General features: G+C 35.6%; 1 protein-coding gene across 3 annotated transcripts in view; it reads left to right on the top strand.

The window, feature by feature from the left end:
- The window catches only part of SUGCT (succinyl-CoA:glutarate-CoA transferase), an 841499-nt gene that overhangs the window by 413294 nt on the left and 406480 nt on the right, over positions 1-21725 (top strand). For all 3 annotated transcript variants that reach the window (XM_016207271.2, XM_087821075.1, XM_016207275.2), the window contains exon 12: positions 16662-16764. In XM_016207271.2, the coding sequence (XP_016062757.1) occupies positions 16662-16764 (103 nt within the window). The remainder of the gene's footprint in view (positions 1-16661; positions 16765-21725) is intronic.

Here is a 21725-nt window from a genome sequence, read left to right as displayed (position 1 = left end):
CCAGCTGTGAATGAGGATTCATTTTTCTCCACAACATCTCCAATACTTGTTATTGCTTGTCTTGTTGATAATAGCCACTCGAACAGGTGTGAGGTGGTATCTCATTGTAGTTTTGATTAGCATTTCAAGTTCATTCCAGGGGCACAAGGATGGTTCAACATATGTAAATCAATCAATGTAATATACCATATTAACAAAAGAAAAGATAAGAATCATATGATCTTATCAATAGATGCATAAAAAGCATTTGATAAGATACAACATCCATTTATGGTTAAAACACTCAATAAAATAGGATGAGAAGGAAAGCATCTTTACATAATAAAGGACATATATGATAAACTCTCAGCCAATATCATCCTCAATGGTGAAAAACTGAAAGGTTTTCCTCTAAAATCAGGAACAAGACAAGGATATCCACTCTCACCACTTTTATTCAACATACCTTTGGAAGTCTTAGCTAGAGCAGTAAGGTAAGAGAAAGAAATAAAAGGCATCCAAATATGGAAGGAAGAAGTAAAACTGTCACTTTTTGCAGATGACATGATTCTGTATTTATAAAGCCCTGAAGACTCCATCAAAAAAATATTAGAAACAATAAATAAATGAGTAAAGTTGCAGGGTACAAAAAGCCATTGCTTCTCTGTATACTAACAACAAAACTTCAGAAAATGAAATGAAAAAAGCAATTCATTTTGCAATTGCAACCAAAAGAATAAAAAACTTAGGAATAAACTTAACAAAGAACGTGAAAGACCTATATACTGAAAATTACAGAGCATTTTTTTTTTTTTTTTTTTTTTTTTGCCAGAAGTTTGCCTACTTTTTAGATTTGGTTTTGTTTTATTTTGTTTTTAATTTTATTATTGTTTAAAATATTACAGATGTCCCTTTTTCTCCCCAATGACCCGTTCCACCCCGTTCCATCCCCCTCCCCAGTCCCTTTACCCATCATTGTCCATGTCCTTGGGTTGTGTATATATGCATATAAATTATTTGGTTACTCTCTCCCCCTCCACCCACCCGCCCTCCTCCATCCCTCTGACATTCATCTGTCTCATCTATGTTACCATGCCATTGAGTCCATTGTGTTCATCAGTTTATTAAGTTCTTTAGATTCCAGGTATAAGCGAGATCATGTGATACTTGTCTTTTTCTGCCTGGCTTATTTCACTTAGCATAATATTCTCCAGGTCCATCCATACTGTCCCAGAGGGTACCAGATTCTTCTTTTTTACAGCTGCATAGTATTCCATGGTGTAAATGTTCCACAGCTTTTTTATCCACTCATCTACTGATGGGCACTTGGGCTGTTTCCAGATCTTAGCTATTATAAACTGTGCTGATATGAACATCGGGGTACATATATCCTTTCTGATGAACGTTTCAGGATTCTTAGGATACATTCCTAGGAGGGGAATCACTGGGTCAAATGGCAGCTCCATTTTTAATTTTTTGAGGAACCCCCATACTGTTTTCCATAGTGGTTGCACAAGTCTGCATTCCCACCAGCAGTGTACTAGGATTCCTCTTTCTTCTCCACACCCTCGCCAGCACATGTCGTTTGTTGATTTGTTGATGGCAGCCATTCTGACAGGTGTGAAGTGATACCTCATTATGGTTTTAATTTGCATCTCTCTGATGATTAGCGACGTCGAACATTTTCTCATGTGTCTCTTGGCCATCCCTATGTCCTCTTTGGAGAAGTGTCTATTTAAGTCCTTTGCCGATTTCTTAATTGGGTTGTTTGTCTTTCTCTTGCTGAGTGCTATGAGTTCTTTGTACACTTTCGAAATTAGCCCCTTATCAGATTCATCCCTGGCAAATATGTTTTCCCAGACCATGGGGTTCTTTTGTATTTTGAGGCTGTTTTCTTTGCTGTGCAGAAGCTTTTTAGTTTGATGTAGTCCCATATGTTTATTTTTTCCTTTGTTTCTCTTGCCCTAGGAGATGTGTCAGTGAAAATTACACTACGTGGGATGTCTGTGACTTTACTGCCTATGTTTTCTTTCAGGATTTTTATGGTTTCGTGACTTACATTTAAGTCTTTTATCCATTTTGAGTTTATTTTTGTATATGGTGAAAGTTGGTGGTCTAGTTTCATTCTTTTGCATGTATCTGTCCAAATTTGCCAGCACCACTTATTGAAGAGACTGTCCTTAGTCCATTGAATACTCTTGCCTCCTTTGTCAAATATTAACTGACCATAATGGTGTGGTCCTATTTCTGGGGTCTCTGTTCTGTTCCATTGCCTGTTCTGACCTATATGCCTGTTGTTGTACCAATACCAGGCCATTTTGATTACAGTGGCTTTGTAATATAGTTTGAAGTCTGGTAATGTGATTCCTCCAACTCTGTTCTTTTTTCTCAAGATGGCTGTAGCTGTTTGGAATCTTTTTTGGTATGATATAAATTTTTGAAATGTTTGTTCTATGTCTGTGAAATATGCTGTTGGTCTTTTCATAGGAATTGCATTGAATTTATAAATTGCTTTGGGTAGTATAGACATTTTAATTATATTAATTCTTCCAATCCATGAGCATGGTATCTTCTTCCACTTGTTTAAATCTTCCTCTATTTCTTTTTTCAGTGTCGCATAGTTTTCTGAGTACAGGTCTTTTACATCATTGGTTGAGTTTATTCCTATGTATCTTATTTTTTAAGTTGCAATGGTAAATGGTATTGCTTTTTTAGTTTCTCTCTCTGAAAGTTCATTGTTGGTGTATAAGAATGCCATTGATTTCCGGATGTTGATTTTGTATCCACCTACCTTGCCAAATTCATTTATCAAATCTAGTAGTACTTTGACGGAGTCTTTAGGGTTTTCTATGTACAGTATCATGTCATCTGCAGATAATAACAGTTTTACTTCCTCCTTTCCAATTTGGATACCTTTTATATTTTCTTCCTGTCTGATGGCTATGGCGAGGACTTCCAGTACTATGTTGAATAAGAGTGGTGAAAGTGGACATCCCTGTCTTGTTCCGGTTTTTAATGGAAATGGTTTTAGTTTTTGCCCATTGAGTATGATGTTGGCTGTAGGTCTGTCATACATGGCCTTTATTATGTTGAGGTATGATCCCCCTATTCCCACTTTGCTGAGAGTTTTTATCAGAAATGGGTGCTGGATTTTGTCGAATGCTTTTTCTGCATCTATTGATATGATCATATGATTTTTGTCCTTCATTTTGTTTATGTGTTGCATCGCATTTATTGATTTGCAGATGTTGTACCAGCCTGGCATCCCTGGAATAATTCCCACTTGGTCATGATGTATGATCTTTTTAATATATTGCTGGATCCGGTTTGCTAGTATTTTAGTGAGGATTTTAACATCTATGTTCATCAGGGATATTAGTCTGTAATTTTCTTTCTTTGTAGTATCTTTATCCAGTTTTGGGATTAGGGTGATGCTGGCCTCATAAAAAGAATTTGGGAGTTTTCCCTCCTCTTGAATTTTCTGGAATAGTTTGAATAGAATAGGTGTGAATTCTTCTTTGAATGTATGGTAAAACTCACCTGTAAATCCATCTGGTCCAGGACTTTTATTTGCTGGGTTTTTTTATTACTGCTTCAATTTCATTAGTTGTTATTGGCTTATTCAGGTTTTGTGCCTCTTCTTGATTCAGCTTGGGAAGGTTGTATGCATCTAGGAATTTGTCCATTTCCCCTATGCTGTACAATTTGTTGGCATAAGTTGCTTATAATATTTTCTTACAATCCTTTGTATTTCTGTTGGGCCAGTTGTTATATAGCCTCTTTCATTTTTGATTTTATTAATTTGGGTCCTCTCTCTTTGTTTCTTAGTGAGTCTGGCTAAAGGTGCATCAATCTTATTTACCTTTTCAAAGAACCAGCTCTTGGTTTCATTGACTTTTTTTATTGTTTTTTTTTTTAGTCCCTATGTCATTTATTTCTGCTCTGATTTTTATTATTTCCTTCTTCCTACTTCCTTGGGGCTTTTCTTGCTGTTCTCGTTCTAGTTCTTTTAGTTGTTGTGTTAGATGGTTCATTAGATCTTTTCTTGTTTCTTGAGATAGGCTTGTAATGCTATGAATTTTCCTCTCAGGACTGCTTTCGCTGTGTCCCATAGGTTTGGGGTTGTTGTCTGTTCATTTTTGTTGCTTTCCATGAAGTGTTTGATTTCTTCCTTAATCTCCTTGGTAACCCATTCATTGTTTAATAACATGCTATTTGTCCTCCATGTGTTTGATTATTTTTGAGTTTTTTTTATAGTGGTTGATTTCTAGTTTCATGGCATTGTGATCCGAGAAGATGCTTGATATGATTTCAATCTTCTTATATTTGTAGGGACTTGCTTTGTGCCCCAACATATGGTCTATTTTTGAGAATGTTCCATGTGCACTTGAGAAGAATGTGTATTCTGCTGCTTTGGGGTGAAATGTTCTATAAATGTCAATTAAATCCATGAGGTCTACTGATTCATTTAAGGCCTGTGTTTCCCTTTTGATTATTTGTCTTGATGATCTGTCCAGTGCTGACAGTGGGGTGTTAAAGCCCCCACTATGATTGTGTTGCTGTCAATCTCCCCTTTGAAGTCCCCCAAGAATTTTTTTAATATATTTAGGTGCTCCTGTATTGAGTGCATAACTGTTCATAAGGGTTATTTCCTCCTGTTGGGTTGATCCCTTCAGTAATATGTAGTGACCATCTTTGTCTCTCGTTATGGTCTTTATTTTGAAGTCTGTTTTGTCAGAAATAAGAATTGCTACTCCAGCTTTCTTTTCCTTTCCATTTGCATGGAATATTTTACTCCACCCCTTCACTTTTAGCCTGTGTGAGTCTTTTGCTCTCAGGTGGGTCTCTTGTAGACAGCATATATTTGGGTCCTGTTTTCTTATCCATTCAGCTACCCTTTGTCTTTTGATTGACCCATTTATTCCATTTACATTTAAGGTTACTATTGATATCAACTTATTTAATGCCAGTTTTCCCCTTTATGCTGATGTACCTTTCTCTCACTATTCCTTCTTTTTCTTAAAGCAGTCCTTTTAGCATTTCTTGCAATGCTGGTTTGGTGGTACTGAACTCCTTCAGCCTTTTTTTGTCTGGGAAGCTTTTTATTTCACCTTCAATTTTAAACAATAGCCTTGCTGGATCAAGCAATCTTGGTTGCATGTTCTTGCTTTTCATTACTTTGATAACTTCATGCCACTCCCTTCTGGCCTGAAGAGTCTCTGTTGAGAAATCATCTGTCAGCCTTATGGGGGTTCCCTTGTAGGTCACTGCTTGTCTCTCTCTTGCAGCCCTTAATATTTTCTCGTTGTCCTTAACACTTGCCATTTTAATCATGATGTGCCTTGGAGTGGGTCTCTTTGGGTCCCTTTTGTTTGGAACCCTCTGTGCTTCCTGAACTTGTGTGGCTTTCTCCTTTGCCAGCCTAGGGAAGTTTTCTATCATTATTTCTTCCACCAAGTTCTCTATGCCTTGCTCTCTTTCCTCCCCCTCTGGCACTCCTATAATGCGAATGTTGTTTCGCTTCATGTTGTCCCAAAGTTCCCTTAGACTGTCCTCATGCTTTTTAAGTGTTTTTTCTTTTTGCTGCTCTGATTGTGTGATTTTCTCTACCTTGTCTTCTTTTATATATATATATATCTTTAGTGATTTCAGAGAGAGGAAAGGAGAGGTAGAGAGAGATAGAAACATCAATGATGACAGAGTCATTGATTGAGCCCACAACCTGAGCATGTGCCATGACCAGGAATTGAACCCCGATCGCCTGGATCCTAGGTCCACACTCAACAGCTAAGCCACGCCCAGCCAGGCTCTACCTTGTCTTCTAAGTCACTGATTCTATCCTCTGCTTCATTGAGCCTGCTTTTAATTCCTTCCAGTGCATTCTTGATATCAGATACAGCATTCTTTATCTCTGTCTGAGTTTTATTTATGGTATGTATCTCTTTTTTCATGTTTTCACTAAGGTTCTCGATCTTATCATCTGGAGTCTTCTTAAGTTCCTTGAACATCTTCATCATCCATACTCTGAACTCCATTTCTGATAACTTGCTTAACCCCATCTCATCGACGTCTTTTTCTGGCGATGTTTCCTTTTCTTTAATTTGGGGGTTGTTTCTTTGTCTCCCCATTTTGGTAGGTCTTAGTGCTTGTATCTATTTATTAGATATATTTGCTGTCTCCCAGTCTTGTGGGATGGGATTTTGTCTTGTGGGTCCAGTGGAGCCCAGAGGTGTGTTTTCCTTACATCTCTGAGCTCTTTCCTCTAGGCATGTCCCTCTTATGGGTGCTCCTTTTTGGTTTCTTTATGTTCTCCTCTTGTGGTTGGGTCTAGATTGTTGTAGATCAGTCCTTGGGAGGACCCTCCTCTCAGGTTGGCTAACTGTGTCTCAGCCCCAACCTCAATGTGTAAGCTGTTGTACAGGTGCTGGCAAGGCAGGACAATACACAACTAAAATTCCAGGAAAGAAGAGGTACCTTACAAAATATCTTGACAGTCACAATGAAAACAACCCACGTGAAAACAGAACTCAGAGTGTGGAGGGAAAACACATACACAGAAAAAAAGTTTAAAGAAAGGAAAGAGAGAAAGAATAGTAGTGCTTAGAGAGAGAGAGAGATGTATATTGTTGTTAATAGTGGTGAAAATTTAGAAATAATAATAAACTAAAATGTAAAAAATGAGAAGCTACTGGGAGATAACAGAAGCAGAGAAAAGATTCTCAAAAAAGGGCCAGAAAAAAATTAAGGGAGAAAATAGGAGTAGGATAATAGTTTAAAATGGGAAAACAATAATACAATAAAGAGAATAAGAGAAACTAACAATCGGACCAGAAAACAGAAGGGAGCATAATGAAAGAATGATAGAAAAGTAGAAGAAAAAAGAAGAAAAAGAAGAAAAAAGTTATGCCAATGTATTGAGAGGAGAGAGAGAGATAAGGCCCAGGCAGGCAGGGAGTCTGGTAAGAGATTTGGGAGAAATATAGAGGAAAGCAGTAAACTTGGTTATAATGATAAAGTCCCAGTCGTTAAGCAGGGATATCAAGAAAGTCTTGATAGTAGAAGCAAGGGTAAAATAAAACAAAGCAAATAACCAAAACAAAACTGAAAACAAGCTAAGCAAGACAAAATTCTTTTATAAAAAAGAGAAAAAAAATTAGTTAAAAAAATGTTAAAAAAAAAAGATTATTATAAAATTTAAAAAAGAAGAAAAAACAAATTTTCTCCCCTTTCTCTTCTTCCTAAGGAAAAAAGAGAAAAAAAATAAACAAACCCACAAACAAAAAAACCCCCCAAAACCAAAAAAAAAAACCAAAACCAATCAAAACAAAAAAAGCAGCAGAAAAAAAGGTAGTCAATCAGGTGAATTTCTTCTGGCCAACTTATGTTGTCTGAGGGTCACTGTTTTTTGTGATTTCAGTTCTCCTGGGAGGTACTTGTGTGTCAGCCAAAGTGAGGAGCCGTCTCGGTTTGGCTCTGGTGTCCTTAGGTAGATGGTTGGTCTGAGGCTCTCCGTGGACCAGCTCCTCTTGTCAGCTATTTTGCAACATTGTAGTTGCCTGTTCTTGCTCCAGAGTCTTCTGTAGAGTCTTTAGGGTGCAAGGTGGCTAGTGTAGCTCAGGGTATCACTCCCCTTAGAGGTGTCGCTGTCAGGAGCTCACCCTGTGGGAGTTAGTCTCTGCTCCACCGCCATCTCCTCAGTCCCTACCCTTTCTGATTCTAGTTCCCCAGGCTCTGGCCTGCTGCAGCTTCAGATTGATTTCAGCCTGTTGCCTTTTCAGCATGGGCCATTTTAGCATCCTGGGCTCAGTTGGTTCGATTAAGAACACATTCTGGTGAGCCCTTTGCCTGCCCAGCCCCCAGCAGGGGTTTTCAGCGTTTCCTCCAGTTCCCAAACAACAGTCCCTGAGAGTCTTATTTTTGCAAAGTCCTCCTCTACAGAGCATTATTAAAAGCAATTGAAAAAGACACAACAAAATGGAAAGCTATCCCATGTTCATGGATTGGAAGAATCAACATAATTAAAATGGCCATATTACCCAAAGCAATATATACATTTCATGTAATCCCCATCAAAATACCAGTCATTTTTTAAAGAAATGGAAGAAGACAGAGTATTAAAAGTAACATTACTACTATATAAGAGCCATTTAATGGGTACCTACTATGTGCTAGGTGCTGTGCTAAGCAATTTATATCTAATTATAATTTTCTCTTAAGAGATGAGGAAATTATAGCTCAGAGAAGTTAAACAACTTAGCCACACTCACAGAGCTAAGTGATATTAGTATTAAAAATCAAGCTTGTCTTTTCAATAAATTTGATTGATTGATTTATTTGTTGATTATCTTTTATAAATGCCTGTTGTATATAGTGACATAAAGTCTGAGACTGAAATGCAAAGACTTGAGTGTGAATCCCAATAATAGTTTATTTTTTTCACCTTCAAAATAAGAATAATTTGCCCATTCTTATGGAGTTCTTGAAAGGATCAATTTAGAAAATGGTGGCCAATCTTATGAGGTATTATGAGAACATAAGGTTGATCAGTGGTCAGTGGAAAAGAAGTCAGGATTAGTTGTGGCCCAGGCAAATCACCCAGTAGAGTGTTAGCTCTTTTCTCCTCCCCAACTCTGAGGGCAAAGAATAGCTCAACTGCCAATGACCTAATTGGTTTGATGCTGGCATCTAGTGGGTCTACTCTACTGAAAGAGCACAGAAAATGACCATTTCAAGACCCCACCAGCCAATACACTTTTGATTCATATACTTCCAGCTGACTTCTCTATATCTTAGTTTCATCAAGCATAAGGATCATAAAACTCACCTTATGGGATTATGAGAACTAGAAATAATATATACAAAGTATTTTATGGTGCCTGGTACATAAAAGTTTCTCAGTTAACAGCATCAAGATGCGGTAATTCCTTTTTTAGCCCTCTGACTTGCTGACCTTTTGCAGCACATCACTCACAGAGGTTTTTCTGGTCTGGTCTCCTGAGCTCTGCTGTCCAGAATCAAGCAGTAGAAAGTGGTGGTTAACACATGGGCTTTGGACCCAGGATAACTTCCAGTTTGGCAACTTAATGTCGATGAGTTTAAAGGGTTACTTACATTTTCTAAACCTTGGTTTATTTATCTTTAAAATGAGCTTGATGATTGTACTTCACAAGATTGTTGTGAGAATTAAATGAAATCCCCCATTCATATAAACTGCCTAGCACAGAGCCTTGCACATGGTAAATGTTTACTAAATAGTTGTTTTGATTTGAAAAATTTTGAATGTTTTTAATTGATATTTCTATGAAGATCATATAGATAGGAGGTGCTGGGGCTGTGATCAAACCAAAATCTATCCACATCTCATGCCTTTTCTGGTATAGCACAACTGTGTATATTTGAATATTTGTAATAATCTGACTGCCAGTGCTTTCCCTATTACTGGAAATATTTCAATATACATAATATGATTTTTTAGGCTCATAGATGATTTTTAAGGTCCTTTGACTTCCAGAGATCTGATTCTCTGCATAATGTAGGCAGTATCTAAATTGAAACATTGTATTTTAAGCATTTGTTTGTAAATTAGTTGTTGGGAACTTTAAATTTATTTTCCATAAGACATACTTTTATACAGAATTTACAGACTAGTGCAGAAGAAGAGATGCTGTGATAAATAAGTTTAAACTTAAAAACTTCAAATTGTTTTCCTTCTTTCAACCTCTGTATCTAAAAAAACTTAGTCTCAGCAAGGTTTTACAAGAAAATAATCTACCCCACCAATTGAAGCTAATGTGGCTGAGACCCTCTCATTGTCCCCACATAGTCATATATTTATTCATTCAACACCTAATGAGTGCCAATTATGTTCTAGGTTCTAGGGATATAAAAGTCAAGAAACAGTTTGTTTCTCTACGGTGAGAGAATATAGTGATCCTGGGGAAGGAAAAAGCTGGATTAATTTGGGTCATATCTAAAATTCATCATTTATTGATAGGAGGAAAAGTGGAGGCAATGAATTTTTAAATTTATCTTTATTGTTAAAAATATTACAGATGTGCCCTTTCCGCCTCCATTGACCCCTCCCTCCCACTCCAGCCTCCTCCCCAGGCCTTCCCCAAATTATTGTCTGTCCATGGACTATGCATGTATGCATATAAGTTCATTGGTTAATCTCTCCCCCCAAAATACACCAGTCTGTTGCTTGCTTCAGTGTCTCTGAATCTTTTTTTGTTCATCTGTTTATTTTGTTTGTTAACTGAAATCTCACATATAAGTGAGATCATGTGATACTTGTCTTTCTCTGACTGGCTTATTTCACTTAGCATAATACTCTTCAGGCCCCTCCATGCTGTCTCAAAGGGTATGAGATCCTTCTTTTTGACAGCTGCATGGTATTCCATCGTGTAAATGCACCACAGGTTTTTAATTCATTCATATGCCAGTGGGCACTTGGGCTGTTTCCAGATCTTAGCTATTGTAAATAATACTGCTATGAACATAGGGGTGCATATATTTTTTCTGATTGATGTTTCAGAGGCAACACATTTTTACTCAACTATTGTCTAAAGAATTAAGGGTATGGATTGTGACAGTAACAGTAGGAACAGAAGACTAAAACTTAACTTTTGAAAGGTTGATTCTACAGGACAATTATGTATAAATTATATGACATGATGAAAAGAAGTGTCTAGCCTTACCAAGGGAGTGAATTCACACAAGAGAGGACTGTTGGGTTTATGGGGAAAATGCAACTTATAGTCATCCATAGATGTGTTTATGGGGACGATAGTGCATCTGAGTGGAAATATCCCATGATAACTAGAAAAAGGGAACTAGGGAAAGGTCAGGGCTAGAAATATTGATTTGGGTGTCTGCGTAGAGATGACAGGATTACTTAGGTGAGTAAAAGAGAACAAAGAATATTGGATCTGAAAGATAAAGATAAATGAATTAATAAAAGAAACAGAAATGGCCAAAGAGATATTAAAAATTCAAAAAGTTATAGTGTCATGGGATCTAAATATAAGATCCTCAAGAGTATAAAACACTGCACAGAGAGTAGGTAGAATGAGGACTATGAAAAGAATATTGGATTTCATAAGTGCTCACTGGAGACTCTTGGGGAATGGGCAAGAAAATGTGTTGGTGAACAAGTCAGATTTCAGAGGCTCAAGCAGTAATGATAGATTGGAAAGAGATAAATAAGATAGCAACAAAAAGAGATAAGAATATCAAGAAAACTTTTCAAATGGAAAGTTGTTTATGATTGACAATAATATGGAAGATAATGAGACAATGATAGACAGACTTAAGATGCTTCAAAGAGAGAATGTTGCCCCTGTCAAATTTCTTTATCTCTAGTCTCATCTATATCCTTCCATTATATATATCGATTGTGGTTATGACTGTCCCCTGCTGAAAGACCCTTCTGTGTTCCTTATTGCCGGTGGAAATCCAGTATTCTTAGCATTACAGACAAGATGCCTTGCTCTCTGGTTCCAGTTTTCCTTTCATATTTCATCTTTTCCAATTAAGGACACAGGAGATTATAGATTATTTCTAGTTTGGGTCTTTGTATGCATTCCTCTCTCTCTGCCTGAAACACCCTTTCTCCCATCTTTCATGTGGAAAATTATAACTCATCCTTCAAAACCTGGCTCAAATGTCACCTTATTTTTTTAAAAAAAATATGTCTTTACTGATTTCAGAGAGAGGAGGGGAGAGGAAGAGAGAGAGATAGAAACATCAATGATGAGAGTCATTGATTGGCTGCTTCCTGCACGCCCCCTACTGGACATCCAGTCCACAACCCAGGCATGTACCCTGACTGGGAATCGAACCTAGATTTTCTAGATCATAAGTCAATGCTCAACTGCTGAGCCACTCCAGGCCGGCCTCACCTCATTTTCTAACCCTTTTCTGACTCCCAGTTTTAGTTCAGATCTCCCTTTTTTGTTTTTTAACTGTAAATTTTCTGTTCATATTTTTGTCCTAGCTTCCTGCATTGTAATTCATCAGGTTCCATAGCTGTGTTCTCCATTAGACTATATGGACTCTGAATACAGAAACGTTTTTATTGTTTTAATCCCTGTGACTGACACAAAATAAACCCTTGCTAAAAACACCAGGAATAAATGAGTATTAATGTAAGGAGATATATCTCGAGGTATATAGGATGGAAGTGCAAAGTAAAACCAGCCAGACATAGAAGTAGGGACAAATCTGCATGATCTCATTTCTTTGTGGAATCTTAAAAAACGTTGAACTAGTAGAACCAGAATGTAAAATGGTAATCGCCAGGAGTTAGTGTCAGGGAAATGGAAAGATATTGATCAAAGAGTACAAATTTCATCTGTATTAATTTGAACAAATTAATTTCTCCAAACCTGAGTTTCCTATTGGTCAAACAAAGACAATACTATGATACAGCATGCCTGTGAAGTTAATATCTACAAAATATAGACCAGTTTATTTATTTATTTGTATTTATTTATTTTTTAAATATATCTTTATTGATTTCATAGAGAGGAAAGGAGAGGGATAGAGAGATAGGAACATCAATGATGAGAGAATCATGGATCGGCTGCCTCCTGCATGCCCCCAACTGGGGATCAAGGCCGCAACCTGAGCATGTGCCCTCACGGAATCGAACCGTGATCGCTTTGGCTCCTGGGTCCACGCTCAACCACTGAGCCACACCTGGCCGGGCTAGACCAATTTAATGATCAGCATTTAGTTATCAGTGTTACAGATATTTACAACTCCTACCTTCATGGCCTGATATCTTATTAGTTTCTCTCAGGGCTTAGATGTGGCTGCAACTTAAATCTATTCCCTAAAGAGGAAGAGTTTTTTTGTTTGTTTTTAAGTTAAATGTTGATGTTAAGAAATTTAAACTCAAGTCCATCTTTATGTAGCCCTGTTTCATCTACCTAAATGATGCTGTCTGATATACCCAATCCAGCATCAAGTAAATTCAAAAAAATCTGAAACTAAATATAGGGGTTGATTTAGTAAGTTCACAATTAAGATTGAATTGTTTTTTAAGTTTCCTAGAGGAGGCTCTAGCTTTGAGGCTCAAGAAACTGGATCTAAGGATATCCTACTTGTGTTATCTTCAGGACTGTATTGCCTTGTGTGATTTAGATCATCAGCTTTTTACATTTTTTTAGCAGAATTTTTGTGGCTAATAAAACATGCACTTAATAACTTTTTTTTTGCATAAATAAAGGAAAGTATTCCACATCAGATTTAGATCAAGAGATAGATTTTCAAAAGAAAATGATGGATGTATCCTCTGGGAACAGTGGAATGCAGACATATTCTGTCTATGCGTTTAAGGGATTTATGAACAATTCCACACCCACATCCACATAAATACACACACAGTGGTCACAACTGCATCTCCAGACGCTGCCTCTCTCCCCTGTCTCATTTACAAAGTGCATCCATTGTTTTCCATAACATGAAATAAATCCCTCTCTTTTGCCCAGTGGTGAAAAGCTTATATAAATACTAAAACTTCAACTATTCCCCGGAGTTTTATGTTGGCAAGCCTCCAACTATGGGTTTGTTTGGTTATTGACATACATTTTTTTGTGTAGATCTTTCAGGCCACTTGGGTGAGTCCAGTGATGATAAATTCACTTGTCTGGAAAGTTTAGCAGACTAACCATTATAATACTGTTTATGAAAACTTAAATAATTAACACTATGATTGAAAAGGCTCCATATTTGCAGTATCTCTTTTATTCTTTCAACATACATCATTTTGGTGATATATATCTGCATAAATCTTTATAAGTCTTAGCCAGGAGATGACTTTAACAGTCATTGAAAAGAACATATAGATGTGAAGAATCAATTAGTGCAAGACATTTAATCTTGTATTTTGGGGTTCGTATGAAGGAATAATTTTTTTTAATATTTGGAAATGAAATATTTTATTTTGTAATAAGTAGGGATAATTAACATTACTAAGCTGTAATTAAAATGTATAATGAAAAAAATCTTTGTGATAATGGAGAGAAATAGAAAGGCATATTTAAGGACAATAATCAAGGCACTCTCTAGATGATTGTAGAATAAGCGGATGCATGAATAGAATTAATTTTATTCCTCGTAAATTGTAATATTACCTTCATTAAAAAATTTTATCAGATCCTGCCCAGCCGGGCATGGCTCAGTGGTTGAGCACTGACCTAGCATCCAGGAGATCTCTGTTAGAGTCTGGGTCATGGCACATGCCCGGGTTGCGAGCTCGATCCCCATTCAGGGGCATGCAAGAGGCAGCCAATCAATGACAACTCTCATCATTGATGTTTCTATTTCTCTTTCTCCCTCTCCCTTCCTCTCTCTGAAATCAATAAAGATATATATATTTTTAAAAATTTATCAGATCCTTATTTATATGGAAATTATAATATAAAATAATAATGTAAATTATTATTATTTTTAAATGTAAAACCACAAAATTATATTTGACCAATGGTTCAAAGACTGAATCAGAATGGGAGTGTTGCTTTGATACCTTTATATATTGCAGTCTGATTACCATCTTAGCATAAACTAACACCTCCATCACATCATATATTTATTATTTCTTTTTGTGGAGAGAACAGTTAAGATTTTGTCTGTTAGCAGCTTCAAAGTTTGTAATACAGTATTGTTGACTATAATCACTGTGCTGTGCATCAGTTCTCCAGGACTTGTCTACTAGTTGCAAGTTTGTGCCCTTAAATAACATCTCACCAGGAATGGTTTCAATTTTTGAAAGTCACCAAGGCTTGAGTTATGGCCCAGCATATGGTTAATTGTGGTGTTTGATATTATTGATGTAATTGTAAATGGTATTGTTTGTAAATTTCAATTTCTGATTACAAACAAAATAAACTGATGAACAAAATAGATCCATAGACATAGAAGCATGGAAAAGACTGGGGTATATCAGAGGGAAGGTGGGGGTGGAGGAGTGGTTGGAGAGAGATTAATCAAATAACTTATTTGCTTATATGTATAACCTATGGACACAGACATTGGTATGGGGAAGGCCGGGAGATGGGGTGGATGCGGAGTGGAGAGGATCAATGGGGGGAAAAAGGGGACATCTGTAATACTTTCAACAATAAAGATAAATTTAAAAAGAAAAAGAAAGAGCAACCAGAGTGGATAGGAAGAAGTAAAACTGTCTCCTCAGGTAACATGATCATCTATGTAGAAAACCTGATGGAATCGAAAAAAAACCTACTGGAACTAACAAGTGATTTTGGCAAGGTAACAGGCGGCAGATCTATATACAAAAATCAATTGTATTTTTATATACTAACAACAAATAATCAGAAATTGAAATTATTTTTTATAAATATATATGAACAGTATAGTTCATATGGTAGTCTATCTTTTAGAGAATACATTAGTTCAAATGTTTTTTCTTTTGTCTTCCTTTGTATTTACTAGGTGGCAATCAGAGAAGTGTCCTCAAAGTATTGGTAGTGTTTTTATACTTTTTTCAATAATGGAAGAAGTCCATTTCTGTAATATAAATTTTCATGGAATCTGCAGATCTGAGATTAATTCTAGCTATGTATAAGAGAGCTGAATAGAAGTTTATGAATACTAAACATTGCTACTGTATTCACTCTAGTTCTTTCATATTAGTGAAGCAGTTTACTTGCTGCCAGTAACCTACTTTAACTAATGCTTTAAAAAAAAACCTTTTCACTTAGATTATGTTAAAAATAATTTGCTAATTTAAACAATTAGCAATTCTAAAATTCTTCATATATACAATTGATGAATGTCTTTGAGGATCCAATATTCTGTCTCTCTTAAAAGAGAAGAAGTATAAAACAGCAAATTTCATTAATGAATTAGGTTCCCTTTCCTTTCTTATAGAGAAAATAAAGGAAATCAAATAAGCATTTATGTCTATGAAGTCCAATTTTAAGTTATAGTTAAAACAAAACAAAGGTAAAGGACTTTAATGAATTTGAGTGTTGTTGGCTGAACTGAGTCATGTAAGTCTTTACATGTCTAAATTTGTTCTGATTAGTAAGTCACAGTACGGATAAATAATAGCTAATATTATTGTTAAGTAATGGTTGTGTCTGTTAATTATGATGAACTTGGAATGTAATGATGATAAAGCATGCATGTTTCTTTTAAAACAATCATATTTATTTTTATTTATTTATTTATTTATTTATTTATTTATTTATTTTTATTTACTTATTTGGAGTAATATAGTATATCATTGTCTAACCTGATATACTATGCCTGAGACCTAAAAAATACTTTGTCCAATAATATCATGCTCAAATTGCAATGATATTATTTTTATAAGAAGCTCAATGACACATTGAACTCAATTAATACTGTTTTCCACATAATCTCTCTTCTCCAAAGGAATCTCTGTCATAAAGTACATAAGGACAGAGATAGGAGGAATTCCATCTCTAATTATGGATTTTCAGTAATTGGACCTGTTTGGCTGCAGTGCAGCTTAAGTCATTTCATATAGGCAACATTCTCTCAAAACTAGGAGCAAAGAAAATAAGAGCAAGAAGAGGAGCAAAGGAAAACACTGTCATTATTGGTTGCTGCAAGAGAGTCACATGAGAAAAAAACATGTGTTACCTTCTTTAGAGTATAAAAATACATTCTTTTTTGGTCTCTCTCTCTAGGTTTGAAGAAGAAATGACCAACAAGTGGTTACACCTCTTTGAAGGCAGTAAGGTCCCATATGGCCCAATCAACAATATGAAGAATGTATTTGCAGAACCTCAGGTTTGTTTTTTGACGCTTTTATTATACCATGATTAAAACAAAAATTTGCCTCTGTTTTCTATCCAGATTAATTTATATAAATGTAAATTAAACATTGGTCTTGCACTTTAATCATATAACTTGATCTTTTACTGTTATGTTAAGCTGTAGGTATGAAATAAAAAGATTTAAAATTTAGAACTGGCTGTCTACAATCATACTTTTATGTTTATCAGATCTAACATATTTTTTCAGCAGCCACTACATAAAATTTCCAAGGTCAGGACTTTTTTTTCTGAAAAATAGAAATATAGACCACTGAGAGCTTGGGGTTAGATACTCAAAGATCATTCTCTGTAAAAGGAAATATGAGAACTTTCACTGTTATAGACTACTCATAATATGGTTATCTTAAAATGTATAAAGCAAGGCATAGTTAATTCTGCCTATGAGAGGCTTTTATATGCATTAATGTGCATTATTCATGAAGAATAAATTGTAATTGAATAGAAATTTGTGCTTTACCTTTGATACAGGCTCCTTAGTGGAGCCCAGGAAAAAGGGTCAATGGGAAAAAAAAGTTTCTTCTATAATATTGTTTAAATGGTTATTTTTAGATGATGTCAAAATAATAAGTTTTATTTTATTACTTTAATCAATATCACAGCAAGCAATTTATCATTTCTGAGGTTCACATATTAATCCCTAAAGGTAGAGGATCTCCATGTCTCTGCAAAGGTTTCACTATGATTATTCACATAGCTTGTCAGTTTCCAGCATTTTGAAATTATAGTTTTAAAAATTATTTTAATTTATATAAATTAAATTTATATAAAATGACAGATTTTCTTTGAAATGAATTGTTGAAAATGGAATATACTTTTAAAAATTATATATATATATATATAACCTTTATTGGTTTCAGAGAGAGGAAGGGAGGAGAGAGAGAGATAGAAACATCAATGATGAGAGAGTTGTCATTGATCGGTTGCCTCCTGCATGGCAGCAAATGGGATCGAGCTCGCAACCCGGGCATGTGCCCTGACCGGGACTCTAACAGAGATCTCCTGGATCCTAGGTCGATGCTCAACCACTGAGACACTGCCTGGCCAGGCTGGAATATACCTTTTGTTTGTTTTTGTTTTTTTGTGTTTGTTTTTTTAATTCCTCACCTGAGGATGTTTTTGCCATTGCTTTTCAGAGAGAGTGGAAAGGATAGTGAGAGAGAGGAAGAGAGAGAAACACTGATTGGTAGCGTCCTGCATAAGCCCTCACCAGGGCTGGGGATGAAACCTGCAACCGAGGTACATGCTCTTGGCCAGAATCGAACCCTGAACACTTCAGTCTGCAGGCTGACACTCTAAACCACTGAGCCAAACCAGCTAGGGCTAGAATATACTTTTTAAGAGAGAACTTTGTTGAAAACTGACCTAACCCTTTACTTTGGTACCTTTACCTTACATGAATATCTGTTTAAAAGAGAATTGAATGTGCCCTAGCTGGTTTGGCTCGGTGGTTAGAGTGCTGATTCTGTCCAAGGGCAGGTACCTTGGTTGCAGGCTCAGTCCCCGGCCCTGCTTGGCGCTGGAGCTAGAGGCAACAAATTGATGTTTCTCTCTCACATCGATGTTTCTCGCTCTCTCCCCTCTCCCCCTTCCACTCTCTCTGAAAAGCAGTGGAAAAAATACCCTTGGATGAGGATAAAAAAAAAAAGAGAGAGAGAGAATTGAATGTTTTAATTCAATGTTTACATATTTACTGAAGAAAAAAGTGAATGAATTCAGGAATTCTGCTTTTTGCTATTTTTTGGCCAAGACTGTGAGTATGGCAAGGCTATGTCTATAATGAAACAATGGTCAATAAGTATTTGAGATGAGGGAGCCCACTAGATATTCACAGAGTTTATGTGAAATGGTCCCCACCATATCAGCGAATTAATTCCTTGTGATTCCTTGTGGTGAGGTAGCAGTGTGCACACTCTAAATGTAGAAGACCAGACTGCCAGTTTTCTTACTTCATAAACTTTGAATGAAGTAAATCTTTGGCTTTAAGCTGTTATGTGGGGATGGGTGGTTTTTATTGCTACTTTTCTGCTGAAAAGTGCTATAAAGCTGTGTAAGACTTCACATTTAACTCAATTGGAGGGCACATTTCTCTAGAGAGATTTCCTGAGAGTTCTTTCATCAGCAGTTTTGTTGCTCCATCCGTATTTCTTCAGGGATAAAGTCATTAAATAAAGAATGTTATTATAAAAAATCATTAGATATATTCTAAGGTTACCCATTTATTAGGCTTTGATGAACAACAATCCAAGTCCCACCCATCACCTTAAAATTGTTCACTTTATGGGCTTGTTCAGATTGAATATAGGATAAGTAGAATTTCAATTCCCAATTTTTACTTGTAGTTAAGTTTATTTACTTTAACCTTTGTATAACAAGTCTTTTTGACCTGCAAGAAATTTCTATTCTTGAGCTATGGTATATTTTCAGTACTTAGCTCATTTTCTAAATGGAGAAGATTGATACTACCTAAGCCAAGAGTCCAAATTTTCCTTCTACCCCCCAAATCTCTGAAAACTGCCTTCTTACACACCAAAAAGTAGATTCCAATTGCTATAATCCTAACCTTAAAAATTCTTAAACATGCAGTGATAGTTATTGATAATTTTACTCTAGTTGCAAGAGTAGAGTTGGTCTCTTTTATATATAATTTTATTCTTCTATGGAATTTAAATGCTAAAATGTATGTATAAAATTTATCTGGATTTTTAGTAAGATTAAAAATCCATGTAGTATTATTACATTTTTAAAGTAATCAAAAATAACCATGGCAACTATAAGTAGGACTTTTTTGCACAAGAGGTAAGGGTACTATCTTTCTCCTGTGCTTGGAAATGTTTGGCTCTTTTAGAAAGAAGTTCATATAATTTTGAATTTTGAAGGACTGTAGACTATGAAAAAATTAGGGAGTTTTAAAAAAAATTGTGTAAAATAAGTTATTTTACACAAATTTAAAAAGAACATCTAAAAATGACTATTTTGAGTTTATTCAAAAAACCTTTATAGTTCTTAATGTACCAGGCACTAGAACTTTAATATGGATTTGGAAATTTTCTTCCTTTCTGGAAAATAAATTCAAAATTGACTTAAGTAGAAGGTACATAGTAAATATTTGTTGATGCATGAATCAATGAATGAATGAATGAATTCTCTTCAAAGTATAGATTTTCCACATGATCAGGTGGCTACTGTATAACCCTGAGTGGGGCCTGACAAGCTCTATCTGTAGGCCTGGCTGAAAAGCCTTTGGTTGAAAAGCTCAGGGGACTAAGTATTACATAATGATTAAGACCATGGAGTTAAAATTAATAGGCAGTTTCATAAACTAGAAAGGCTTCAGCTTCCTCAACTGTAAAATGGTGAAATAGGATCTTTTCTTTATATTGTTATAAATGTTAAATGAGATAATGTTTATTAAGCACACATAGTAGGGACTGCCAAGGTGTAAATGCTCAATGAATGGTAGTAGCTTTGGTTTTGATGGTGCGCTTTATGGTTAGTTTTTTGTTAAAAAACTATTCTTTTACTTTTGTTTGATGGTTAGAGGCAAATCTAGTGTATCTGTGGAGATGGAGATCATTAACTTAAAATTGAATTCTAACTAATATCCTTTTTAAAAAATGCATCACCAAACTCTGTGCCAAGAAGTTCTCAACCATTCAGCATTTCTGATTATTGAAAGTCCTTTTATTTTTCATTTTCTGTAAAAGCATGATTTCTGTTTAAGGTGTCCTCCCTTGTTTCTCCCTTGATGAGATGTGGAGTTTCTTGGCCCTGGGTACATGGAGCCAGCCACATCTGTTCAGATGTGGGACCACACTGTTGGTGCCTGTGGCCCAGTTCTCCATGTACACCATGCCAGCACAGCTGGTATTTCAACTGAAAAGTGATTTGGGTGAAGTACAAGGCCTGGAACATGACATGGCACAAAAAGTGAGACTTTGATGAAGTGAAAGGGGGTATGTTTAATCAAAAAAAAAAAAAAAAAAAAAAAGGTTTAGAAACATCGCAAAATAGGAGAGCATTTTCTGTGGCCATACTTATTAAATGGACTGTTTATATTTCATTAGTGGTTTACATTTTCATTTTGGTAGACAACAGAAATTTACTTGATGGTAGAAACTATTTCTAACATAAATAATTTCTTTAGTGTCTGAAGAAAACTTGAGTTTTTGACTTTATGGAAACAGCAGATGATTTTTCTTTCTTTGATAAATGCAAGGTTCTCCACCTTTTATCTCTGATTATATATAACACAGTTAAAATGATACTACAGGTAAGCACTGTTAAGTTAATCATGAATACTATGGGGGTAGGAGTTTGGCCTATATTTACTGATAGGTCTGAGAAGTTTTGATCCAAAGCCCTTTTATTAGTGGTAGTTTTGTTGTTTTTGTCCCTCAACAATAAATTATGGAAAATTGTTTGCATTATAGTAGTATAGTTTATCTGCATATATATTTTAATAGTTGTTTTTCCAAGGGCTTTCTTAAAATATTTTCTTTTAATCGGGCCAAGATTTTGCAGCACATTAAAGGAATCTTAAAAAGCTTAAAAAACGTATTAAATGACCTCAGTATAGTCCCATGTGCATGAAATACATTGTGGTTTGAGGTTTTCCAACTCAAATAAACTTAAAAGAAAATGCAGCTTTTAATAGAAACTGTTCAAATTCCTGAAAAAAATAGGTATGGATCTCACCACTGAGAGTATTTAAGAGCATCATTACCAACCACAAGAATCAAAAGAGAATGTGTTATCTTGCTTTTTGTGTTTTGCTTAAAACTGTATGTTTGGCGATTCTTGTGTATTACCATCTTTGAATGGGCTACTCAATTAAAAATATATATGTCTAATTGACTAAACTTCTGGTTAACATTTTTCTTTCTCCTTTATGGTGTGACCTCTGGTTGGGCAAAG

The sequence above is a fragment of the Miniopterus natalensis genome, chromosome 10 (genome assembly GCF_054644295.1).
Source record: "Miniopterus natalensis isolate mMinNat1 chromosome 10, mMinNat1.hap1, whole genome shotgun sequence".
Classification (NCBI taxonomy): Eukaryota; Metazoa; Chordata; class Mammalia; order Chiroptera; family Miniopteridae; genus Miniopterus; species Miniopterus natalensis.
Note: the sequence above shows the minus strand (reverse complement) of the source record. Positions and strands in the feature narration are given on the sequence as shown.